The 27,912-nt window shown below is 37.1% G+C and overlaps 1 protein-coding gene across 1 annotated transcript; it reads left to right on the forward strand.

Moving 5' to 3' along the window:
* Window positions 1-133: 133 nt before the first annotated feature.
* On the forward strand, window positions 134-27,061 carry LOC149840229 (Cornichon family protein). The gene is made up of 4 exons (XM_090003081.1): window positions 134-344; window positions 2,623-2,804; window positions 26,584-26,706; window positions 26,790-27,061. The coding sequence occupies exons 1-4, from the start codon at window positions 270-272 to the stop codon at window positions 26,821-26,823; spliced, it is 414 nt and encodes a 137-aa protein (XP_089859207.1). The 5' UTR covers window positions 134-269; the 3' UTR covers window positions 26,824-27,061.
* The last annotated feature ends 851 nt before the right edge of the window (window positions 27,062-27,912 follow it).

Consider the following 27,912-nt stretch of genomic DNA (forward strand, 5'->3'; position numbering starts at 1 on the left):
TCGAGAGCAATCTAATGCGACCTTTGGTAGATTCTCTGGTGGTAGTAAATACCCTTGATGAGTCAGTAGTACAAGCAGCACATGACCAAAAGTAAAAGTCCACCTTAAAAACTCCAACCCAAACATAAGAATTGGCCAAACACATTTCTAGAGAGAAACAGGTCTTAGCGTTTACATCTCTTGAGTCTTTAACAGAGAAGGGGGCAGGAGGTGGAGGCCGTCGTCCTTGGATGAGCGAAATGGATGATCTCAAATTAACTAATTGAGCGATGGCGTCCGACTTGTATGTTTGGTTGCTCGCTTTCTTCATCCTCATTGCTATACTGGCGTTGGTCATCTATCAGGTTCTCTCTCTCTCTCTCTCACTCTCGTTATTTTGTTTGCTCTTTTTGTTGAGCATGTTTTGGTGTCGTATCATGACATAAACGCAATCTTAAAGAGGGAAAGGAATGGGGCTCCTCCATTGCTTGATCACAAGTTTGATTTTTGGGAGGAACTTGTTGCTAACCAATTCAGGGAAGCCTTGAACTAACACCTGCCGGTTAGAATATCCTAAAGCACTTAAATCTCATATGGACCTCTACCAAAACAAGACTAGTGACGGAAGGAAAACAGGAAACGCGAATTGGGTTCCGCATATGTTGATGATGTTTCTACCTTAAACATGGTTGGCGAATATTTATGTTAATGGAAATGAAAGAGTCCTTCATTTACCCTATTTTCTCTCAAAGATTTCACGAATTAAACATCGCCAAGCATCAAAGGTTATGCGATGCCACCAAAACCATTCACAAAGTAATTATTAGTCGAGATATTTCTTTTGATACCACAGATATGATTACAGCTCAAAGAAAAAACATGTCATACTGGACCACTGGTCGACAATGGAACCAGTTGAAGACCCTAATGAATTCATTGACCAAAGTCGCACTGGCGAAGATAACAAAAATGATCAAGATGGCTAAGCTATTCACAAAAGCGGAGTTTTGCAAGAAGGGAAACACCGGTTTCATATTGACTAAGCATAACTCATGCCTTGATATTAACGACGAGCGTGATTCTTCTCTCGTACGGTGCTAAAATGGATCAAGTAAGTTGGAAAAATTTAAGATAAATTTGCCTACAGGACGATATCCCACCTTGTAATGGAGGAGCGAGAACTCGAAACTCCACAGGAAGCAAGTTTTCTCAAATGCCTAAAACTGCACAAGCAAGGATTCTCTAACGTTGCTACATATGGGTGCCAATGATGCTTCATTAGATGGAGTCCTTCAGAATCAGTCAGTGTCAGAATCATCATGGTTTCAAATAAGGTTCTGTTTGGGAGCTGTGTTGCAGCTTCACCCAGTGCACTCATGCTGTCTGCTGTTTGGGAGCAGTGGTGTCGCCAAAAATACTTCATTGAGAATGGAGTTGGCAGCCCCAGCAACACATTTCAACACCATTGATAAGAGCATGTTTTTGGCAACTCCATCTTCAACACCCCATTTTGGAAAAAACCATATTTTGGCTACAGATGGAAATGGTATTTCCATCTCAATGTAAGGCTCCCAAACAGAACCTCAGTGTGCATGATAAAAGATTTTGCAATGGGATGAGTGTAGTGTGATTAGCTTAAACCAAAGGTTGAGCACAACTTGTGGCAAACTGTTTTCACACAAGTGTATCAATCACTACTATGTTTTCTCACCATCACATCTTACAAAGCAAACCTCAATCTAATTTTGGTTAGTTACTGTGATATGCCAGATTCATAAGATGCAAAAAAAAAAAAAAACCTTTTCCCACAACAAGAACAAAGAAATCTGTGTTCAGAAAATAAACGGTTTAGAGGCATAAAGATGTCATATGCATACTGATGAATAAGCATAAAACAAACCCCTCTATGACAGTTCATTAAGTTCGATCTAATTATAAATAATCTGTTCCTTTGAGGCAAGTGCAACCACCTAAGGATCTAAGAATTATGAAGACAACAACCTTGGCTCGTTGGTTACTGACATTGGCAATGGCGCTAGATAGATTTTTTTCCCGCACTGGTGATCGATATTGAGACTACATGACTTACACATGTATTAATAATCATAAGTTGAGTTGAATCATTTAATAATGTATAGCTCTGATAGCATATAGATGCAGCAGACATGCAAATACAAAATTAGTGTGTGTGTGTGTGTGTGTGTGTGTGTGTGTGTGTCACCTGTCTATCCATGTCCAACAACCCTGGTGATCATGGTTTGGGTTCCTATAGTTAATTAGGCTCAGAATAAGGAACAAACAAGATAAATTGGAGTGTGAATATTGCAGGACTTGATTTCTTCTCACTTCTACTCTAGGTCTCATTTTTTATACTTTGAACAACTATTTTTTTTCTTTCGCTTCACCACTTTGTTTCTGAATTTTGTTGCTTCTTTTTTAATCCACTTATCCTCTCTTGTCACTTTGGTACTTGTTTGTAAGTGTATTATCCAGGTAAGGGCTCTTCACTTTTCAGGAAGTTGCTAATATTTCCACCCTTTCTATGTAATATATTTTAGAGAATGATATGTTTATGTTGATATTCATGTCTGTCATATCCAAAATGAAATATCTAAATCCTCATGTAATCACTATCTGTTGCAGCTTATGTGTTTGGCAGATCTGGAATTTGACTACATCAACCCTTATGATTCAGCGTCACGGATAAACAGTGTAGTCCTTCCAGAGTTTGTAGTTCAAGGAGTGCTGGGCTTATTCTTCCTTTTCACGGGGCACTGGTTCATGTTTCTTCTTTGCATGCCCTACCTATACTACAATGTGAAATTGTGAGTCTTCTCATGGTTTTCCTCACACTTCATTTTTAACACGAGTTTTCCTTCTTGAAGTCTTATTCTTTCACATATCTTCAGAGAAGATTTCTTTATGGAAGCATTGTCACATCATCTGCCATATTCTTCTGGTGTCATACATGTTTTCTTTCTTGAATTAATGACAATAATAGTGTGTTTTTTGTGTTGCAATCGAATGACAATGTTTGTTGGCTATAGCAAAAACTGACTAAACCATTTATGTCTGTATTTTTTATGGTCCATTTCAAAGAATCATAAACATTTAAATTCAGCATAAAATAAGAGGGATTTGTGACATGCACAACATATATGATCTGTTTCTGAGTGATGTGGGTTTTGCATAATTTGAGTTGGTTCTGTAGAGGGTCAATAATCTTGATTCGTATCCTTAACAGGAATTTGAGATGGGATTATAAAAGCCCTGTGATTATAGAAAAGGCTATGCTCATATGCACCTCCTTGTATTTGTTGCAGTTGTTCAAGAATGCCATTCCTATATTAGTGTGTCAAAAGCACCTTTTCAAATGGTTCTTTCTATAAAATGTTTTATTAGAACCCTTCTCACAGCATGATGGTTGTAGCATAAACATAATAAGATGGAACATAGGCCATCTAAAACATGCATGTGACTGGTCTTTGCTAGTATTTGTATTTTCTTAGCATGAAGGTTCTCTATCCTACTTGAGATGTTTTCTATCCCACATAAAGTTTGCTTTAATTCACATACCTATGCTATAAATGACAAATCTGGTTATGGATCCCACTCGTTTGCTCTCTTACTGAAACTTAACATGTAATTTTTTTTATAACACAAAATAGTGGAATTTCAAGGCTTCTAATTCTACTCCATCTCACAACTTAATGCGATGCTGGTGTATGAAAATTGTCTTGCCTTTATATTGCTGTCATTTCGTAATCTGCTTGCTTCATTGTGCATTAGTTCAATAGATAAAGTGACATCTCTGATTTTTAAATCATATTATCTCCCTTGTTGAACCAACAAAACTTTTCCATCATTAGCTTAATAGTTTGAAACAGGAAAAGGTAATTTTGAAAATATGCAGATGTTTATTGCCTCAGTGAGACAATCATAGTGCTGGTAACAAGTTGTGTCTGGTCGAGCTTGACCTTACTATGTTTTAGGTCAAAATTAGTGTTCATAACATCAAATGCCAGAATTTGATTGGGTTCTGGTCCAGGCTGGTTGGGATGGTTATCAGGTTGAGCCATGTATTCTAAATGCATTTTTGTGATATTTTGGCTGCAATTTGATGGACAAATGAACAAGTTCAATGATATATTAATATATATTTGATGCAACTTTTTCAATAAAGCATTTAAAAATATTTTTTCAATAAAAAAAATGTTTGTTCATCCGCGGTGACCTTAATGGACATGTAGGCATTAGTAGGGATGAATTTGAGAGTATTCATGGAGGCTATGGTATAGGAGAAAGAAGCGAAAGTGGAGAAAGGATTTTAGATTTTGGTTTGTCCTATGATATGATCTTAGCAAACACTTGGTTTAGGAAGAGGGAGTCTCACCTAGTAACATTTAAAAGTGGGGTTAATACGAGTTAGATTTTTTCCTACTTAGAAAAAGAGATAGGGGTTGTTGCATCGATTGTAAGGTTATACCGGGAGAAAGTGTAGCTACACAACATAGAGTCTTAATTTTAGATCTTAGAATTAGACAATGCCGTAAAAGGGATAGACATAGGATAGATCCTAGAATTAAGTGGTGGGCACCGAAAGGAGCTAAACAAGGAATGTTTGTAGAGCAGGTAGTTAAGGAAACTGATTGGTGTCTCGAGGATGATTCAAAATCAATGTGGAATAAGATAGCGGGTGACATGAGAAAGGTGACTAAGGAGGTATTGGGTGAGTCTAAAGGTGGTGCACCGCTAGGTAAGGATACATCATGGTGGAACGAGGATGTCAAATTAGCTATTAAGGTTAAAAGACAGTGTTATAAAAATCTAAATAAGAATCGTGATAATGAGAATTTGGAAAACTATATGATAGCAAAGAAGGAAGCTAAAAAAGTAGTTCAAAATGCGAGGGATAAGGTATATAAGGAGGTTTATGACAAGTTGGATACCAAATACGGCGAGAATGATATTTATAGGCTTGCAAAGATGAGAGATAGGAAATCGAGGGATTTGGGTATGGTTAGATGTATCAAAGATGAAACACAAAGGGTTTTAGTCAAAGATGAGGTGATTAAGGAGAGATGGAAAAATTATTTTGATAAGCTATTTAATGAAAGTCATGCTCAGGATCTTGGAGACTTCTCCATTCCTTTTCATGAGATGAATCGTGATTTCATGCGCAAGATTCAAAAGAAAGAAATTGCAGAGGCTTTGAAGAAAATGAAATCAAGAAGGGCAGTTGGCTCAGATGGTATACCTATTGAGGCTTGAAAATGCTTGAGAGAGAAAGGTTTAGAATGGTTGACAAATCTTTTTAACAAGATTTGACAGACAAATAAGATGCCTAATGAGTGGAGGAAGAGTACTTTGATGTCTCTATATAAGAATAAGGGTGATATATAAGATTGCACAAACTATCGTGGTATAAAACTCATGAGTCATACTAAGAAACTTTGGGAGAGGGTGATTGAGTCTAGGTTGAGGAAGGTTGTCATTATATCGGAGAATTAATTTGGTTTTATGCCTGAAAGATCAACTATGAAAGCTATACATCTTCTTAGACAACTTATTGAGAGATATAGAGAGAGAAACAAAGATTTGCATATGTTTTTTATTGATTTGGAGAAGGCATACGATAGAGTACCTATAGACGTTCTTTGGTGGACAATGATGAAGAAAGGTGTTTCTCTCAAGTACATTAGTATAATTAAAGATATGTATGAAGGAGTAATAACCAATGTCCGCACTTGTGGAGGGGTGACAACCAATTTTCCTATAACGGTTGGGTTACATCAAGGATCTGCTTTAAGCTCTTTCCTATTTGCTATAGTGATGGATGTGCTTACGAAATCAATTCAAGAAAATGTGCCTTGGTGTATGTTGTTTGCTGATGATATTCTTTTGATTGATGAGTCTAGAGCTAGGGTTAATGCTAAGTTAGAATTATGGAGACAGACATTGGAAGCAAAAGGTTTTAAGTTGAGTAAGAGTAAGACATAATATATGGAATGTCAGTTTAGTAAGCAATGAAGTAGTGATGAGAGTGTAGTGAAGCTTGGTGAGCAAGAAATACCGGTGGATGATTCTTTCAAATATTTGGGATCTATCATTCAAAAGTATGGAGAAATTGATGGAGATGTAAATCATAGGATAAAGGTTGGGTGGATGAAATGGAAAAGTGCAACTGGAGTGTTGTGCGATCGTAGAATGTTATTGCGGTTGAAGGGAAAGTTTTATAGGACGACAATTAGGCCCGCTTTACTATATGGTACGGAATGTTGGGCTGCTAAGAGACATCATATTCAAAAAATGAGTGTAGCTGAGATGCGTATGCTTAGATGGATGTGTGGAAATACAATAAAAGATAAGATTCAGAACGAGGAGATACGTAAGAAGGTAGGCGTTGCACCCATTGAAAATAAGATGAGAGAGAATCGTTTACGGTGGTAGGCCTAATGATGCTCCAGTTAGAAGGATGGAGAAATGAGAAAATATATTAGTTAAAAGAGGTCGGAGTAGGCCTACGAAGACTTGGATGGAGATGATAGGAAAGGATATGAATGCTTTGAACCTCACGGAGGACATGGCATTGGATAGAAATGATTGGAGGAGAAGGATTCATGTGGAAGACCCAAAATGATTTTATTTTTTGGTTCATATCGCCGACCCCAATTGTTTTGGGATGAAGGCGTAGTTGTTGTTGTTGTTTTGTTGTTGAATAAAAAACGTTTGTGCAAACCGTGCATCAAATAATAAAAACCAGCTTGCACGAGTGGTAGAGTCCGGATCAATATTAGGGAATATGAAAAATACTTTGTATTCTACAAATAACTAAGCTACTCTTTATGGACTTGAAAATAAAAATAGTTAATTAAATAAGTGAAAGTGCGGCTCCTTGCTGATGGCTTAAACAAATAAAAATAATAAGTGCTTTATTACAAACCCAAATTGAATTGAATTAAATAAAATAAAAACCTAAGCTAAAAAGAAAATAAAAGGTCTTCAGTGCTTGAGCTTTTAGTCCCTTGATTGATGAAGGGTCCTCTTGAGGGGCTCTTTGAGGGGCTTGAAAGGCCTTTTGAGAGGACCTTTTAGGGACCTTAGAGGGCTCTTCGGGGTACTTTCGAGGGCTCACCGCACGTCTACACGCTTCCCTGTAAAAACAAAAAGTTGAAACACAAAACAAAAACAAAAACTCATAAAAATTCAATGTTAGTTTCAGCTAAAAATCACAAAATCATGAATTAAACTAATATGAAATAAACTATCTATGTGTAACAGAAGATGAACTAACTTGTAACAAACTAAAGTGCTAAAAGACAAAATAACAAAACTAACTATGAACAAACACGAATCTAATTTGTAACAACTAACTATAACTTAAGCAAGAAATCAAGAAACTAAGTTAACCAAAAATCAAGAAAGAAATCAACCTAATATGGTTGACTAACTAATTAACTAACCTAACTATACTAAGTAGCAAGACTAACAAGAACTAAAGCACAAAAGCGTTAACTAATCAATCAAACAAAAACTAACTATTAAACGAAATATAAGCTTAATAACTACTAGCAAACAAATGACAAATAAGAAAGCATGTTGTACGAAATTCAAGATTGAACTAAGCTAACTAACAACTTTGAAATAATATAATACCTAACCTAATCTATTTAATAAAAAAAAAATGAACGAAAGAACACAACACGGCTCAGCTATTAACATTCAACGACTAACTTAACTCTAAATCGCAGATTAAGTAAAAACCAAGTAACCTTAACATAAATTAAAAAAATCACAGCTGACTAAATAAATTAAAAACTGAGTTTAACCTACAGCCAGAACATTGACATCACTACATTAATTAAAAGAAACTCACTAATTGAAAGAACACCTAACTCGGTTAATTCTTCTAAACTAGTAACGAAAAAAATAACTACAACAACAAACAACAACTACGCCTTCATCCCAAAACAATTGGGGTCGGCGATATGAACCAAAAAAGAAAATCATTCTAGGTCTTCCACATGAATCCTTCTCCTCCAATCATTTCTATCCAATGCCATGTCCTCGGTGAGGTTCAAAGCATTCATAACCTTTCCTATCATCTCCATCCAAGTCTTCTTAGGCCTACCCCGACCTCTTTTAACTAATATATTTTCTCATTTCTCCATCATTCTAACTGGAGCATCATTAGGCCTTCGCAGAATATGTCCAAACCACCGTAAATGATTCTCTCTCATCTTATTTTCAATGGCTGCAATGCCTACCTTCTTACGTATCTCCTTGTTTCGAATCTTATCTTTTATTGTATTTCCACACATCCATCTAAGCATACACATCTCATCTACACTCATTTTTTGAATATGATGTTTCTTGGCAACCCAACATTCCGTACCATATAGTAAAGCAGGCCTAATTGTCGTTCTATAGAACTTTCCCTTCAACCGCAATGGCATTCTACGATCGTACAACACTCCAGTTGCACTTTTCCATTTCATCCACCCAACCTTTATCCTATGATTTACATCTCCATCAATTATCTCCATACTTTTGAATGATAGATCCCAAATATTTGAAACAGTCATCCGCCGATATTTCTTGCTCACCAAGATTTACTACACTCCCATCACTCCGACATTCCATATATTCTGTCTTACTCTTACTCAACTTAAAGCCTCTTGCTTCCAATGTCTGTTAATTCTAACTTAGCATTAACCCGAGCTCTAGACTCATTAGTCAAAACAATATCATTTGCAAACAACATACACCACGACACATTTTTTTGAATTAATCTCGTAAGCTCATCCATCACTATAGCAAATAGGAAAGGGCTTAACGAAAAAAACAACTAATTAACATTAATTGAAAACTAATAAGATGTTAAGAACAATATAGAGGAACGTGAATAAATAGGAAATAAACTAACCTAATTGACAACATTAATAAAATTAATTTATTCTAATTATTTTATCAACTATCGATTATCTAACAACGCAATGATAAATATCGAACGAACAACTAGTAATTAACTGGAGACAAAATAAACAAATGGCGTGAATCAAAAGAAATAAATTAAACTTACTTTCGAAAGTAAACAAATAAATACTAAATCTAACGCTATAATGTTAAAACGAATTAAAAAGAACGACATAAACCCTAATCGACTTAAAAAAATCTAATTAATTAATTTAATGACTATCGAATATAAAAAATATCGATCTGAGCTAAATCTGACCTATATCTAACATAAACTAAATTACCCTCGCGAAAATATCATAAACTTCTACGTTAAAACTATCGATTGCAAATCAAGAAAAACGGCTAAACTAAACTATTATATATATATTTTATATTTTCATATGCTGAATCTAAACTAATCTAATCTAAATATGGCGAATATGCAATGATCAACAAAACTACATGCAATGATATGATTTATGATATGCAAAAACATAAATCTATGAAACTACAGATAAATGGGGAAGAAGAAGCAAACCGTACGAGCCGCTTCCGATGGAAGGGTTGAGGAAGAATGTGGTCTTTATCGCTGCAATCAAACGAACTCTGCTCTCTTTTCGACAGAAAGGATGAGAAGAACCGACGATGACGAGGTTTAGAAGGAGTGAAAAGAATAAGAAACAAGAAGAAGGTGGTAGGCAACCAATCGATCGAACAAGGGGGAGGAAGGAAGAAGGGGAGGCAGAGAAGGGAGAGAGATAGGGGCATAGGCTACAAAGGAAAAACGTGTGCCTTGGCTAAAAAATCACTATTTATACTAAGAAATTAGGTTTACACATTTTTTTTCTTCAGAAAACTCTAATTTATTTTCAAAAATTTCAAAACAGTGCTTCTGAAAAAGCGTGTTTCACAAAAATTCATTTCCTAAACCAAATAAAATATGACTTAAACACTTGTAAGCTAATTAGAGCACTAATTAAAAAGTCCTAAACAAAATTAAATATTGAAAAACGCAGGGAAGTATTTAAAACATGCGGTTTTTCCTTTATTTTCAATTTAAATGCACTTTCTCAAAAATACCAATAAGACTGGATTTCTAACACGATTTTTTAACGAATCATGCATAAAATTGAATGAATAAAATGCAAAATATATGCATGATCAAATTTTTCCATGCCTATTGTTTGCTTGTCCTCGAGCAAACTGATCCTTAACAAAAAGTAAAAGACAAACTAAGCAAAGCAAAAATCTAACTCACTTACGTAGGAATCACGGTTGCATTAAGCATATGCAACAAGCTCTTTAAACCCCTAGGTTACCCTAGTGGACGAGTAAGGTCTCGTGAGGGTTTGTAGTGATGTTACTCATAAATATCTCTTTCATGTATGCATAAAATTTCAAGTTACAAAATATTAGGTAGTTAAGGAGTTTGTTTTCACAAATATTTTGTGCCGTTACATTTTCAAAACATAATTAGAGCCTTTTACAGGCCACCACAAAATAAAAAGTTTTCTTTTTACTTTTCTAAATATCATAATCATTTATGCTTTATTCTTAGAAAATCAAATATACACATGTCATTGTTTATTTATCTTCACTCATATGTTTTCTGCACAGGTCTTCGCAATACTTGTTCCTAAGCTGTGAACTTAATCTTTATGCTCTTGACTTTTCTTTCTTTTTCTTTTTCCAGATTTTTAATTTTTCCACATTTTTTCTTTCTTTTTGGTGATCACTATTTTAAATTTTCAGTTTTCGTGACCCGTGTAACGAGCTTTGGGCCAGTGACTCCCAGGTCAGACGACCTTAGGGCACCAGATACAAAGTATCCCTCAGACTTAATTGCTAAAGTCACTAGACCTTCAATTTTTATAGTTTTACGTATAACTTACTTTTTTATTATGTGCAATGTCAACATCTATTAGGCTCTCTATAAAGTTCATGTAACGACCTTTCAGGTCGGTGGCTCTCAAACAAGATGATTTTAGGGCACCGAGTGTAAACACCTCTCCTGCTCTAATTGCTCGAACAAAATAGGTCACAAATATTAACTTAGACAAAGAAGTAGCTTCCTTCATTATCCTTTTTGACATGAGAATCAAACACTTCAACTTGTGTCTGATCCCAGCTACTAGGGAATACAAAGACATCAAACAACTAAACGTATGCGCTTTTTCACTTTTGAGTTCTTATTTTCAATATTGTTCATTTGCTTAGTTTTCAAAAATAAATTGTGCATATTCATACTTGTGATTCAAAATAAACTCTAACATTCATCTATCGCTATTTCTTTGAAATCCATATAAATAACCATGTTTTTTTATATTAGTGTCGAATTTTTTTTTCGTGGGGCTTAAAAATTCTTTAAAAACATTAAATTGTGTAAAACATTCATATACGGTCAAACTCATTTCTTAAAAGCGTATTTTTTATGAGTTTTCATCAATATGCAAGTACAAAGACAAAAAGATTGGGTGTGCAAACTACGCCCTTCCCTCATGTCCTCAATGACTCTTCCATGCTTTCATGAAACTGAGCGAATGGATATGAGAAACGCAATAATTGAGAGGAAAGTAGTAGAAGTCAACTGATCCACACTATGAAATTTTACTTTATGTTGCCCTATACTGGCTCTGTAGAAATTTCACCTGTCTCAATGCTTATAACTCATAAAAATGTACAAAATACAATGCATACATGATCTATCATTCATGCTCATGAACAAGGAGAAACACATCCTAAGAAAGCTATGAAAGAACCAAAAATCTAATCCTAAAAATACAACATACAAACATTGTGCACTGCTTCACTCATCAATGAGGTTAATGACTCCGATGTCTTGACTAGCCACGACATCAGAAATATAGGGCTTCAACTGTTGCCCGTTAACCTTGAACATGTTGCCTGTTCGAGGGTCCAAAATCTTAATAGCACTATGCGGAAAAACTCTCTGGACTATGAATGGGCCATCCCACCTAGACTTCAGCTTTCCTGAAAAAATATAGTCATCAATTATAAAGCCAAACCCTTTGCTCAGGCTCGAACGGTTTTTGCACTATGTGCTTATCATGAAAATGCTTGGTTCGGGACTTGTAGATTTTGGCGCTCTCATACGCATCATTTCGCAACTCCTCGAGCTCACTCATATGCAATCTCCTCTCAGTGTTAGCTTGGACCATATCAAAATTGAACTTTTTGATTGCCCAATACGCCCTATGCTTCAGCTCAACATGTAGATGACATGGCTTCCAAAAAACCAAACGAAAAGGAGACATGCCAATCAGAGTCTTGAAAGCAATCTGATAAGCTCATAATGCATCATCAAGGTGCCGATGAGTCCTTACGGTCTGGCCGGACTGTCTTTTCTAGAATCTGTTTGATCTCACTGTTGGAGACCTCGACCTGGCCACTCGACTCGGATGGTATGGTGTGACAATCCGGTGATGCACAAAATACTTCCTAAGTAAGGAAGCAACCTGCACATTTCGGAAATACGTACCACCATCACTAATCATCGCTCTCGAAACACCAAACCTATTGAAGATATTGTGCATGATGAATCAAAGTACCTCTTTATGATCATTGGTCTGGGTGGGCACGGCCTCGACCCACTTGGAGACATAATCAACCACCACTAAGATGTATACAAAACCAAACGATGGTGGGAAGGGACCCATAAAATCGATGCCTCAGATATCAAAAATCTCTACAACAAGAATGGGCGAAAGGGGCATCATATCGCGCTTGGAAATGCTACCTGTCTGCTGAAAGCGTAGGCATCTCCTACAAAAATCATGAGCATCTCTATGAAGTATCGGCTACTAAAATCCAGACTGGAGAACCTTCGCAGTGGTCTTACGACTAAAAAAGTGGCATCCACAGGCTAGGGAAGGACAAAAAGCTAGAATGAAATCATACTCCTCCTCAGCAACACACCTCCGGATCACCTGATCGGGACATAATCGGAACAACTCTAGATTCTCCCAGAAATAATGTTTCACCTGTGCCAGAAAACGATCGCGCTCATTCTTTGCCCAATGCACATGGAACTGTCTGGTCACCAGATAGTTGATGATATCTGCAAACCAGGGTAAATGCCTAACATGAAGAAGCTGCTCATCCGGAAAAGAATCATCAATCTGTCCCTGATCAGTGGATGTCTCCATCGCCAGTCTGGACAGATGATCTGCTACAAGGTTCTCACATCCACTCTTATCTCAAATCTCAAGATCAAATTCTTGTAGCAGAAGAATTCAACGGATGAGGCACAACTTAGCATCTTGATCATGCATTTATTTTAGCATTTTATCATATTAATTCATGCATGATCCTATGAATAATCACATTAAATTTTCACATTTATCGTTAGTTTTGAGAAAATGCACGAAAAAGGTAAAAATCAGAAAAAGCATAAATTGCGAGTTAAAATTGGCAATGTAGGTCGTTTAGGAATTAGTTCGAAATAGTTTCTTTAGGATTTAGATTGTAAGTAGTTTAGATTCAAAAAAAAAATATAGATAGGTGTAATATTTTTAGAAAGTTTTAGTAGTTTAGTAAATAGTATAGGTTTTTGGAGTTTTTAGAAAACGTTTATGTAGAAAAGCTCTTTTTGGAATTTTGTAAAAATATTAGGAGTTAGGAATAAATCCTCTTCTCTTTAAATATCCTACGTAGGGGTTTGAGAGAGGGGTCCTCCCTTGAAGAAGCCATTTCCCTATTCTTCCCAACCCCTCTCCACCGGTTTCTTCTTGCCCCTTCTTTCCTCCTCCTCTTTCTCTCAACCTCTCTTTTACCGGTGGCCCCTCTCAACGGAAGTGACGATGCAAGGGAGAGGCCACTTCTCTCCTCAACCCAATCCAATGTCCGGTAAGTTCTTTTCTCTTTCACGAATTCTAGTTAAACATTTGATTTCTGTGTTTTGAATTCTCATTTTACATGTATTACTGAATTTTTACTTCTTTAGTACATTCTCAGTTTTGCATCCATTCATTTACGATTTTCTGCATCATTTCCTCATTTGCATCACAACCGTAGCATTCACCATCGCACAACATCCAGCAGTCATCAGCGTGATTCAACATCTGCTCAGATCTGATTCACGGTGAAGCTGCTGTGAAATCGGGAATCCAATATGCCATGAATCGAAGTGGAGAAGCCGTGCAGATCTGATCTAACGAATTCAATTTTTGCTTTTGTTGATAAATCCATCTTCACCGTAAAAACAAATTTGCTGGAAGTCCTTTGCTTGATTTGCTGCGAAATTGAAAATCCGACTTGCTGTGAAGTTATTCTCTGCAATCAAAATCACCGTGAAAATTCAGATCTACTGTAAATTGGGCGTTTTTGTGCAGTATTCATCAGCAGATCTGATCTGCTGATTAATACTTCGCATTGACGTGAAGTCGAAAGCAAAGTTGATCGGTCGGAGGATCTGCTTCCGTCGGCCGAAATCACCCTGCATATGCCGGATTCCTGTCATCCACCGTGAAAATCTTCAGATGACCAACATTTGATCCATCTCTGCATCTATTCGATCATTCCCTTCATCGGCCGGAGCCATTTGCAAATCGATTCATTCCTTTGCCTCGCTGGATTTACTCCTCTTTTGCCAGAAGTCAGTTGCAGACCGGCGGATTCATTCTTTGTTGCTGGAATCCCAACAGCTCTTCACCTGAATCACCGTGAAGCTCATCTCCCCGACCATTGTGAAAATGTTTTTTTTTGCACAACATTCTAAAATTCCTTCACAGCAAATGAATTTTTTGCCGTGAAGCCTCTTTTTCATGGTTTGCTTTTAAAAACATTTTCACGGTTTGCTTTGGAAAAAGGTTTTTCAAGTGTTTTTAAAAACGGTTTTTCACGGGTACGTTGTTTTTAAAAAGTTTTTCGTGAGTAAGTGTTGTTTTTAAAAATAGTTTTTCACGGGCGTGTTTGTTTTTTTTAAAACGATTTTCACGGCAAGTGTTATTTTTAAAATTGATTTTCACGACGTGCTTTTAAAACAAATTTTTTTATGATGCGCTTGTGTTTTTAAAATCAAAATTTTCACGGCAATTGTTTTTAAAAGAAGTTTTTTGCGGCTTGTTTTTAAAGCGTGTTCACGACAAAATTTTAGTTTGATTTTTTTACGATAATGTTCATTTCGTAGTTCAAGCATTGCATTTTAGTTTTATTTTATATGTTGCATTTGGTTTTATTTTAGCATTGCATTTTAGGCATTTTATATTTTTTTAGGCATTTTAGTCATTTAGATTTTTACGTCATTGCACTTTACGACATTTTATTTGCACTTTGCATTCTTTCATTTCGCATCTTTTTACAGTATTTTACATTTTTTTAGTATAGTACTATTTGTTTCGCCTTTCTGCTTTGTGTGTTCGTGTTTAGCAGAAAAGCGCGGAGCGAAGGCAAGTGAGTGAGATACGTGGTGGCGCACGTCCGACACGAGGCACGAGCGTAGAAGACACCTTTTGCTTTTCTTTTAGAATTTAGGAATTCAATTCAATTTTTGGGTTTGTAATAAAATCATTTTAAACCCTATGCGTAGGGTAAACATTTGATGTAATAGTTAAGTAGTTTTATTTTTCTCGTACTTTTCCATTTTGGCAATAAAGCGTAGTTTAGTTGCGTGTTTGAATTCAAAGTATTCTCCGTTCCCTGAGTTCGACCCGGTCTCTACCACTTGTGAGAACCGGTTTTATATTTGGTGTCTGGTTTTCACATTGTTTTTTCATATAAAAATATCTTTTCAAAAATCAATTTTCTCAAAAATAGAGATCACATCTTTTTTTCTCATCAAATACCGCAAGGGCAGCATGTTCGGAGTAAACGATGACTTTGGAGCCCAACAAATATGAACGAAACTTCTCAAGCGCAAATACTACAGCTAACAATTCATTCTCCGTAGTCGTATAACTTATCTAAGCATCAGAGAGGGTCCTGTTGGCGTAATAAATGACATGAGATCATCGTTTGATCTTCTGGCCAAAAATAGCTCCAACCGTATAATCAGAGGCGTCGCAGATGATCTCAAATGGCACTGACCAATCAGGAGAACGTAGGATGGGAGCTGTGGTCAGGGCCTCCTTCAAAGATAAAAATGCCTTCAGACAGACATCATAAAAAACAAACGACTAGTCTTTCGATAGCAGGTTACGTAACGACCTTGAGATTTTGCTGAAATCCTTGATGTACCACCGATAGAAACCTGCATGCCTTAGGAATGATCATACCTGCCGCACAACGGTCGGTGGAGATAATCTGACAATCGAAATCGACTCCACTTTGGCCTTATCGACCTCGATCCTTTTCTTAGATACAATGTGTCTAAGAAGAATCTCCCGCTGAACCATAAAATGACTCTTCTCCCAGCTAAGCATGAGATTTGTCTCCATACAATATTTAAGCACTTGCTGTAATTTTTTGGAGACAATTATCAAAGAAAGAGTTATACATTGAAAAATCGTCCTTAAAAATCTCAAGGACGTCATCCACTATATGAGAAAAAATCAACATCATACACCGCTGAAATGTTGTCGGGGTTTTGCAGAGCCCAAACAACATTCTCTTAAATGCAAATGTGTCATATGGACAGGTGAACGTCGTCCTCTTCTGGTCCTCGAGGTGAACGACCACCTGATTATATCATGAATAACCATTTAGGAAACAAAAATAATGTTGGCCTGTAAGTCTCTCCAAAATTTGGTCGATGAACGACAATCAGAATTGATTCTTCCGTATTGCACTGTTTAATTTTCTATAATTAATGCATACTCGCCACCCCGTGGTAGTCCTCATGGGGACGCTCTCTCCCTTCTCATTCAACGCAACGGTGAGCCCATACTTCTTGGGGACAACCTGGGTGAGACTCACTCACTAACTATGAGATAAATGATCCCCGCGTCCAACCATTTGACTACCTCCTTCTTCACCACCTCCTTCAAGTGGGGATTCAACCTCCGTTGCATTTCTCTTGAGGGCTTGGCACTCTCATCCATGATAATCCGATACATGCAAAAGGAGAGGTTTATCCCCTTCAGATCTGCCACCAACCATCCAATCGTCTCATTATGCTCATGCAAGAGCTGCAGAAGCTGACACTCCTGAGTGTCAGTCAGGTCTACGAAAATAATATCGGGGAGAGTTCGATCTTGCCTAAAAAGGCATACTTAAGCAAAGCCGGTAAGGGCTTTAACTCAAGTTCGGGCAGACTCTCAATGGAAGGTCGGGCAAACTTCTCTGCCAACTCAGAGAGTGGTTCATAGTGTCAGGTCCAATTCAACTCACCTGACCGTCTATCAATCAATCCAAGGCAATCTCTCTCGAGTGATTCATCCTCCTCCTTCTGAGGTGGATCACTCAACGTCCAAACGTGCTTCGCTTCTACGGGGTCCTGAATGAGATCGATCTCGAAAGAAGTCTCATCGCCTGCATGGTTCATCGCGGCGTGAAAAATGTTTAGCCTTATCTTCTTATTGCCAAATGAAACGTCAATTGCGCCTGTGCGGCAATTGATGCATGCATCGGTGGTGGCCAGGAAGGGGCGACCTAAAATGATGGGGTCTACCTCATATCATCCACTCTTCATATCCAAGATGATAAAGTCAACAGGAAAGTAGAAGTTTTCCACCTTGACCAGAACATCTTCAAGAATCCCTCATGGGATCTTGATCGATCTGTGTGCCAGCTGCAAAGTCATAGGTGTTGGCTTTATCTCCTTTAGTCTGAACTTGTCATAAAAGAAACTCGACAAGATATTCACACTTGCCCCAAGGTCGAGCAATGTAGGCTCAACGGTGATGTTTCCCATGACACACGAAATAATGGGAGTCCCTGGGTCATTGAGCTTGGGTGGGGTTTGGTGTTGTAGCACCACACTCACCTGCTCGGTCAGATAGATCTTCTTCAGCATATGGGACCTCAACTTCCTCTTCTGCGTACAAAACTTCTTCAGGAACTTTGCGTATGCAGAGACTTGCTGGATGGCATCAAGCAAGGTAAGGTTTATCTGAACGTGCTTAAAAATTTCAAGCATCTATTGTATGTTTACTCTCTACTTGCCGAACGACTTTGGTCTCTCTAACGCCTCAGGAAAGGGGGCTTTGGGGATATAGGATTTGGAAGGCTCAGATGGGGGAACCCTCTCGCTTTCCTGAGGTATGTCAGTAGGAACTGACTGTTTTTTCACTAGATCCCTCACTTTCTTTTGCAACCTCCTTCGCTTTATATTGCTTCTCACTCCTAAGGGTTATAACCGCTTGAGCCTGCTCTTGATGGGCATCTGTCATGTGCAGGTCATGCATCGGCTCGTTGCTCCTAGGGTTAACCAACGATTGGCTAGGTAATGCCCCCTCGCTTCGCCTGCTAAGCGCCTCGACGAGCTGTCCTATTTGCGTCTTAAGTTTTGCAATAGAGTGCCTGTAGGAACTTAAATTCGCCTTGAGGTCCGGGAAGGCCTGCATCATCTTGTTCTCGAAGGACTGGCTAGAAGTAGGCTCCTAAGACGGAGGCTGACTATAAAAAGGCTGGGCTGGGGGGTAGCTAGATCTCTGAAAACCAGGCACATAACCACCTTGCTTGGGTTGGTTCTGGGAAGGGATGGGGGTTAGACTTGTGGATTTTTCTATGAGAAATTAGGATGGTTACGCCAACCAGGATTATAGGGGTTGGAAAATGGGTTGGGTGCGGGCTTAACGAAACGTTCCGCCATCTGAGCTTGCTCTTGGACAAACTCAAGGTACTCTGGCACCACGAGGCAGTCAAAGACATGGTGTGCTGGGTTGCATGGCTGGGGAGGGATTCGACATCAGCTGATCTAATTTTCGGATCAGTAGGTCGACCTTGTTATGCAACTCAAGGCTTGTCCCTAATTCGAATATACCAACCTTCTTGGCTCTAATAGGGGCAGGTGTAGCTCTCTCAGATCGTGAGGCTGAAGCGTGGAGCATCGAATTCTCACTTAGGATCTCAAACAGGGTCCATGCCTTATCCTTAGTCTTCATTATGAAAGTGCCCCCACAGGCAGCATCAACCATTTGACGGTTCTTCTCGATCAGCTCGTCATAAAAATATTGCACCAGTTGCCAACGGGGCACCTGGTAGTGTGGACACTTTTAGAGAAGATCTTTCATCCTCTCTCACGTCTCATGAAACATTTCTCCCTCAATTTATGAAAAGCTGGTGATGGCTTTGCGATATTGGTTCATCTTACCAATCAGAAAGTATTTCTTGAAGAACTCTCTTCCTAAGTGGTAATCTGAATTGTATTTAGAGCCTTCAACCAGTACTTGGCTTTGTCTTTGAGGGAAAAAGGAAACAACGTTAACATTAACGCGTCATCCCTGAAATTGTTGATCCGCACTATAGAGCAGATCTTGTGGAACTCATCGAGATGACGATAGGGGTCTTCGTTGCTAAGGCCATAAAATGATGGTAACATTTGGATGACATTGGCTTTGATTTCGAATTGGTTTGCTCCTACATCAGGTCTCGTGATGTAGGAGGCGGGAGTGTAAGCATTAAGAATGAAGTATTCCCTGAGAGGACATGTCAATTGTTGATCCTCAGCCATAGGGTCAGGTTTGCGGGCTCCCCTAACGAGGGACTCAGGGTCGTCTAAAGTCTCTACAAGCTTGGGGTCAAGCAAGCGTCGTCCTTGCATGCACCTGAGGGTAGACCGGTGCAACAACCGTCTTAAGGAACTGATTTTCTATCTACCTAACGTGCAGAGCGGCCAAATCACAACAAACCACAAAGCATGTAAAGAAAAAGAAAACTAAAAAGCAGTAAACACAACACCACACACTTGCACCCAACAAATATCTTTTGAAAATAAACTAAGAGCATGGTATCAATCATGCACAGTCACCTCCTAGGGGTAGCCTAATAGGTGGGTTGTATAAGAAAGATAAACTGGTATCTAGGGTTTGCAAACACGTGGTTCTAGATCCTAAGTACTGAAAGAAACTAGCAATCCTAAACAATTAAACAGGGAAAAAAATAAGCAATCCTAAGCAAAGAATAGAAAAGAAACTAACAACCTAAGTAAACGAGAACACACAATGGCAATAAAGTAAATACTCGTATTTTAATTGTCGTTCTCCGGCAACGACACCAAAAATTTGATAAGTTTTATACAACAACAACAACAACTACGCCTTCATCCCAAAACAATTGGGGTCGGCAATATGAACCAAAAAAGAACACATGAAGCCTTCTCCTCCAATCATTTCTATCCAATGCCATGTACTCAGTGAGGTTCAAAGCATTCATATCCTTTCCTATCATCTCCATCCAAGTCTTCTTAGGCCTACCCCGACCTCTTTTAACTAATATATTTTTCCATTTCTCCATCCTTCTAATTGGAGCATCATTAGGCCTTCGCCGAATATGTCCAAACCACCGTAAACGATTCTCTCTCATCTTATTTTCAATGGATGCAACACCTATTTTCTTACGTATCTCCTCGTTTCGAATCTTATCTTTTATTGTATTTCCACACATCCATCTATGCATACGTATCTCAACTACACTCATTTTTTGAATATGATGTCTCTTGGCAGCCCAACATTCCGTACCATATAGTAAAGCAGGCCTAATTGTCGTCCTATAAAACTTTCCCTTCAACCGCAATAGCATTCTACGATCGTACAACACTCCAGTTGCACTTTTCCATTTCATCCACCCAACCTTTATCCTATGATTTACATCTCCATCAATTTCTCCATACTTTTGAATGATAGATCTCAAATATTTGAAACAGTCATCCACCGGTATTTCTTGCTCATCAAGCTTCACTACACTCCCATCACTATTTCGCTGCTTACTAAACCAACATTCCATATATTCTGTCTTACTCTTACTAACTTAAAACATCTTGCTTCTAATGTCTGTCTCCATAATTCTAACTTAGCATTAACCCTAGCTCTAGACTCATCACTCAAAACAATATCATCAGCAAACAACATACACCACGACACATTTTATAAGACCAATACAGACACCAAATAAATAAAAACCGGCTTGCACGAGTGGTAGAGTCCGGGTCGATCTTAGAGAACGGGAAAAATACTTTGTATTCCACAAATAACTAAGCTACTCTTTATTGACTTAAAAATAAAAATAGTTAATTAAATAAGTGAGTGTAGCTCCCTGTGGAGGGCTTAAACAAATAAAAATAATAAGTGCTTTATTACAAACCCAAATTGAATTAAATTTAATAAAATAAAAGCCTAAGCTAAAAAGAAAAGAAAATGTCTTGTAATAGAAGATGAAATAACTTGTAACAAACTAAAGTGCTAAAAGACAAAATAGAAAAACTAACTATGAACAAACACGAATCTAATTTGTAACATGTACAAAATTCAAGATTGAACTAAGCTAACTAACAACTTTGAAATAATATAATCGCTAACCTAATCTATTTAATAAAAAAAATATGAACGAAAGAACACAACACAACTCGGCTATTAACATTCAACGACTAACTTAACTCTAAATCGCAGATTAAAGTAAAAACTAAGTAACCTTAACATGAATTAAAAAAATCACAGCTGACTAAATAAATTAAAAACTGACTTTAACCTACAGCCAGAACATTAACATCACTACATTAATTAAAAGAAACTCACTAATTGAAAGAACGCCTAACTCGGTTAATTCTTCTAAACTAGTAACGAAAAAAACAACTAATTAACATTAATTGAAAACTAATAAGATGTTAAGAAAAATATAGAGGAACGTGAATAAATAGGAAATAAACTAGCCTAATTGACAGCATTAATAAAATTAATTTATTCTAATTATTTTATCAACTATCGATTATCTAACAACACAATGATAAATATCGAACGAACAACTAGTAATTAACTGGAGACAAAATAAACAAATGGCGTGAATCAAAAGAAATAAATTAAACTTACTTTCGAAAGTAAACAAATAAATACTAAATCTAACACTATAATGTTAAAACGAATTAAAAAGAACGACAAAAACCCTAATCGACTTAAAAAAATCTAATTAATTAATTTAATGACTATCTAATATAAAAATATTGATCTGAGCTAAATCTGACCTATATCTAACATAAACTAAATTATCATCACAAAAATATCAAAAATTTCTATGTTAAAACTATCGATTGAAATAAAATATTATTATCTTACGTGTAAATCAAGAAAATAGCTAAATTAAACTATTATATATATATATATATATTTTTTTTTTTCAAATGCAGAATCTAAACTAATCTAATCTAAATATGACGAATATGCAATGATCAACAAAACTACATGCAATGATATGATTTATGATATGCAAAAACGTAAATCTACGAAACTACGAAGAAACATGAAAGAAGAAGCAAATCGTACGAGCCGCTTCCAATGGAAGGGTTGAGAGGAAGAAGATGGTCTTTTCCGCTGCAATCCAACGAACTTCGCTCTCTCTTGGACAGAAGAAATTCTTTTAAACCGGCGATGATGAGGTTTAGAATAAGTGAATAGCATAAGAAGCAAGAAGAATTAGGTAGGCAACCAGGCGATCGAACAAGGAGGAGAAAGGAAGAAGGAGAGCCAGAGAGGAGAGAGAGAGGGGCACAGGCTACAAAGGAAAAACGTGTGCTTTGGCTAAAAAATCACTATTTATACTAATAAATTAGGTTTACACATTTTTTTTTTCAGAAAACTCTAATTTATTTAAAAAAAATTCAAAATAGTGCTTTTGAAAAAACGTGTTTCACAAAAATACCTTTCCTAAACAAAAAAAAATATGACTTAAACACTTCTAAGCTAATTAGAACACTAATTAAAAAGTCTTAAACAAAATTAAACATTGAAAAACGCAGGGAAGTATTTAAAACACGTTGTTTTTTCTTTATTTTCAATTTAAATGCAAATTTTCAAAAATACCGATAAGACTGGGTTTTTAACACGATTTTCAATGGATCATGCATAAAATTTAATGAATAAAATGCAAAATATGTGCATGATCAATATTCCCTCACTTTGTTGGATGGGTGGGGGTAAAAAAGTTAGTCCAAGACCATAAAATTAGGTTAGCCACTTGGAATATAAGATCTTTAACTGGTAAGTTGGTAGAGTTAGTAGATGTTATGTGTAGGAGAAAGATTGATATTTTATGTTTACAAGAGACCAAATGGGTAGGCGAGAAAGCAAAAGTGATAGAACCTTGGGGATATAAGATTTGGTATACAAGAATAAATAGGAATAGGAATGGAGTAGGGATTGTTATGAGTCGTGAGTTTATAGATAATGTAGTTGAGGTCCGTAGGAAGGGTGATAGGATTTTACTTATTAAATTAGTATTAAGTTCGGAGATTATTAATATTATTAGTGTTTATGCACCTCAAGTAGGTTTAGATGATTCCATTAAGCGTCAATTTTGGGAAGATTTAGATGGAGTAGTACAAGGGATATCTTATGGAGAAAGGCTTTTCATCGACGGTGACCTTAATGGGCATGTAGGCATTAGTAGGGATGGATTTGAGAGTATCCATGGAGGCTATGGTATAGGAGAAAGAAACGAAAGTGGAGAAAGGATTTTAGATTTTGGTTTGTCCTATGATATGATCTTAGCAAACACTTGGTTTAGGAAGAGAGAGTCTCACCTAGTAACATTTAAAAGTGGGGTTAATACGAGTCAGATAGATTTTTTCCTACTTAGAAAGAGAGATAGTGGTTGTTGCATCGATTGTAAGGTTATACCGGGAGAAAGTGTAGCTACACAACATAGAGTCTTAATTTTAGATCTTAGAATTAGACAATGCCACAAAAGGTATAGACATAGGATAGATCATAGAATTAAGTGGTGGGCACTGAAAGGAGCTAAACAAAGAATGTTTGTAGAGCAGGTAGTTAAGGAAGCTGATTGGTGTCTTGAGGAGGATTCAGAATCAATGTGGAATAAGATATCGGGTGGCATGAGAAAGGTGGCTAACGAGGTATTGGGTGAGTCTAAAGGTGGTGCACCGCTAGGTAAAGATACATCATGGTGGAACGAGGATGTCAAATTAGATATTAAGGTTAAAAGACAGTGTTATAAAAATCTAAATAAGAATCGTGATAATGAGAATTTGGAGAACTATATGATAGCAAAGAAGGAAGCTAAAAAAGTAGTTCAAAATGCGAGGGATAAGGTATATAAGGAGGTTTATGACAAGTTGGATACCAAATACGGCGAGAAGGATATTTATAGGCTTGCAAAGATGAAAGATACGAAATCGAGGGATCTGGGTATGGTTAGATGTATCAAAGATGAAACGCAAAGGGTTTTAGTCAAAGATGAGGAGATTAAGGAGAGATGGAAAAATTATTTTGATAAGCTATTTAATGGAAGTCATGCTCAAGATCTTGGAGACTTCTCCATTCCTTTTCATGAGATGAATCGTGATTTCATGCGCAAGATTCAAAAGAAAGAAATTGCAGAGGCTTTGAAGAAAATGAAATCAAGTAGGGCAGTTGGCCCAGATGGTATACCTATCGAGGCTTGGAAATGCTTGGGAGAGAAATGTTTAGAATGGTTGACAAATCTTTTTAACAAGATTTGGCGGACAAATAAAATGCCTAATGAGTGGAGGAAGAGTACTTTGGTGCCTCTATATAAGAATAAGGGTGATATACAAGATTGCACAAACTATCGTGGTATAAAACTCATGAGTCTACTATGAAACTTTGGGAGAGGGTGATTGAGTCTAGGTTGAGGAAGATTGTCATGATATCGGAGAATCAATTTGGTTTTATGCCTGGAAGATCAACTGTGAAAGCTATACATCTTCTTAGACAACTTATTGAGAGAAATAGAGAGAGGAACAAAGATTTGCATATGGTTTTTATTGATTTGGAGAAGGCATACGATAGAGTACCTAGGGACGTTCTCTGGTGGACAATGATGAAGAAAGGTGTTTCTCTCAAGTACATTAGTATAATTAAGGATATGTATGAAGGAGTAGTAACCAATGTCCGCATTTGTGGAGGGGTGACAACCAATTTTCCCATAACGGTTGGGTTACATCAAGGATCTGCTTTAAGCCCTTTCCTGTTTGCTATAGTGATGGATAGAAAATGTTTCGTGGTGTATGTTGTTTGCTGATGATATTGTTTTGATTGATGAGTCTAGAGCTGGGGTTAATGCTATGTTAGAATTTTGGAGACAGATATTGGAAGCAAGAGGTTTTAAGTTGAGTAAGAGTAAGACAGAATACATGGAATGTCGGTTTAGTAAGCAACGAAGTAGTGATGAGAGTGTAGTGAAGCTTGATGAGCAAGAAATACCGATGGATGATTGTTTCAAATATTTGGGATCTATTATTCAAAAGTATGGAGAAATTGATGGAGATGTAAATCATAGGATAAAGGTTGGGTGGATGAAATGGAAAAGTGCAATTGGAGTATTGTGCGATCATAGAATGCCATTGCAGTTGAAGGGAAAGTTTTATAGGACGACTATTAGGCCCGCTTTACTATATGGTACGGAATGTTGGGCTGCCAAGAGACATCATATTCAAAAAATGAGTGTAGCTGAGATGCGTATGCTGAGATGGATGTGTGTTAATACAATAAAAGATAAGATTCAGTACGAGGAGATACGTAAGAAGGTAGGCGTTGCACCCATTGAAGATAAGATGAGAGAGAATCGTTTACGGTGGTTTGGACATATTTGGCGAAGGCCTAATGATGCTCAAGTTAGAAGGATGGAGAAATGGGAAAATATATTAGTTAAAAGAGGTCGGGGTAGGCCTAAGAAGACATGGATGGAGGTGATAGGAAAGGATATGAATGCTTTGAACCTCACCGAGGACATGGCATTGGATAGAAATGATTGGAGGAGAAGGATTCATGTGGAAGACCCAAAATGATTTTCTTTTTTGGTTCATATCACCGACCCCAATTGTTTTGGGATGAAGGCGTAGTTGTTGTTGGAGAAAAGACGGATTCATGTGAATCAGCACTGTGTCTAGAGGTGTATTACTATATTTACAACAATGAATACCTATGTGCATGCATGCATCCATGTATTTATTGCATGTTATCTGATTCCATAGATGTGTTTTCATTGTTTATTTACTAGAAAACATGCTTAAGATCAAATTGCTTTGATCACGAAGCTTGGTTTTGTTTCTTCACAAAATTTTGGTGCAATAGGGACCGTTGATTTTTAGATTCTTTTAGCAACCTATCTTAACATCATAAATTCTCATCTGATAGATGTTCTCCACTAAATAAACTATGGAGCACCAGATTTGTAGGGTTTGGTTTGCAAAACATATAGAACATCAAAAAAACAGTAAGGCCCTTACCGAGTCCATGCTCAAATTAGGGACGGACCAATTGTATGTGTGCACACACATGAATTGGCCAATGGCAATCAAAATTAGCTATGTATTCAAAGCCGGTATCTAACCTGAATTTTTATTAGGGTACCATGCCATCCTTATCAACTATTATGCAAATGTATTTGCATGGAATGATCCCCGTCTTTCTCTGAATTAGCTTCTTGATATAATTTTCCTTGCTTGATAAGCCCTACTGTTTTTAGCAGTCCATATTGACTCAGCTGCTCGAGTCCCTTGTTTGAAGGGATGAAACTGCGTGATTGAGGATATGTTCCTGTTTTCCCCTGGTTTGACAGGTATTTGCAGAAGCGGCATTTAGTAGATGTCACGGAGATATTTAATCTGTTGCATGGTGAAAAGAAGCGGCGTTTCTTTAAGCTTGCATATCTATGTTTACTTCTCTTCATGACCATATTCTGGTAAATCCGATGAGCCAGTTATACTCGATCTAAATATTTTGAAGTCATAAAATATTTGCCTAATTCCTCATGCAAAAATGCAGGATGATATGGAGTGTGTTGGAAGATGATGACTAGGAATTTGCCCAAGAACGTGACATGGTTGATTTGTGATAACTTATTCTTTTCTTATTTGTAAGACTTTTACATCATTTGGCTCTTTCTGGTATATGTTAATGAGATACGATTCAGGCTCATAGACGTTCTGCATGTCACTTATTGCCATACCATGGAGACTTGCATTTCCATGGTTTGGTTGGTATCCATGTAAACCTGATATTTTCATTTAGAGTCAACCTTTGTTTCTAGTGTTTTATATATTTGATTTGATGTACTATATTGATTTGGGAACATCGAATTTCTTAATAGCTTTTGAAAGGATCAATAAAAAAACATATTTGCAAAGAACAAAAATTAAAGGGCCGGAATGTGGTTTTTCATTGGCTTAATGTCAAGTTATAGACATCAATTTTATGATGCCCAGTTGCTAGCATCTTTTGAAGACAAGTGTTTGTAGGTACCCAACAATAATTTGACACCCTCACACAGACGATAGAATGAACCATCGTCAATCACGGGATGACAGAAATGACCACCGCCCATTATTAAATGTCAGAACGGGAATGCCATTTGTTGCATGATGGCGAAACATGGAGCTTCATCCACTATTGAATGACAGTCCTTTCACCGTCTGTTGTACCGAACACATAGATAAGCTTTGAGACTTGTCTCTATCTTATCTCAATTTGCCTTGCATGTCTTTTAGGGGTGAGAGGACTCTTCTTGAACAAGTTTTTGTACGAGAAGATTCTCTTGGATGATTTATCCATCTCATGCTGAACTTTATAAATATGGATTCACCCCTCTACCTTGAACATGTGGAAATTTTTAGAAAAATCTGGAATTTCTTTGTCTGCGCTTTGATCTTGCAGAGAACGAGCCATAACCTGTTCATATCATCATCTTGTGAATCAGCTTACTTGCGTTGAAGTATTGTTGAAGTTGCAACCTTTAACATCCCAACGTAGGAGCGTCGTAAGGATCAAATAAGAATGTAAAAGCTTAACGGGTTATGAGCTCGAAAAAGGTGATTTTTAAATCATTCATTCTTTTATTTCAATTTTCATTCTTTTAAAGAACATATACTAATACACTTTAATCTGCTTT

The sequence above is a fragment of the Nuphar pumila genome, chromosome 4 (assembly GCF_984573655.1).
Source record: "Nuphar pumila chromosome 4, dmNupPumi1.hap1.1, whole genome shotgun sequence".
NCBI classification, from domain to species: domain Eukaryota; kingdom Viridiplantae; phylum Streptophyta; class Magnoliopsida; order Nymphaeales; family Nymphaeaceae; genus Nuphar; species Nuphar pumila.

Bases quoted from the DNA above. Each gene is read 5' to 3' on its own strand.
- LOC149840229 (XM_090003081.1), top strand. From the start codon at position 270: ATGGCGTCCGACTTGTATGTTTGGTTGCTCGCTTTCTTCATCCTCATT. The intron at 345-2,622 runs GTTCTCTCTCTC...TATCTGTTGCAG, and splicing joins TGGCGTTGGTCATCTATCAG to CTTATGTGTTTGGCAGATCT. The intron at 2,805-26,583 runs GTGAGTCTTCTC...CTGGTTTGACAG, and splicing joins CTATACTACAATGTGAAATT to GTATTTGCAGAAGCGGCATT.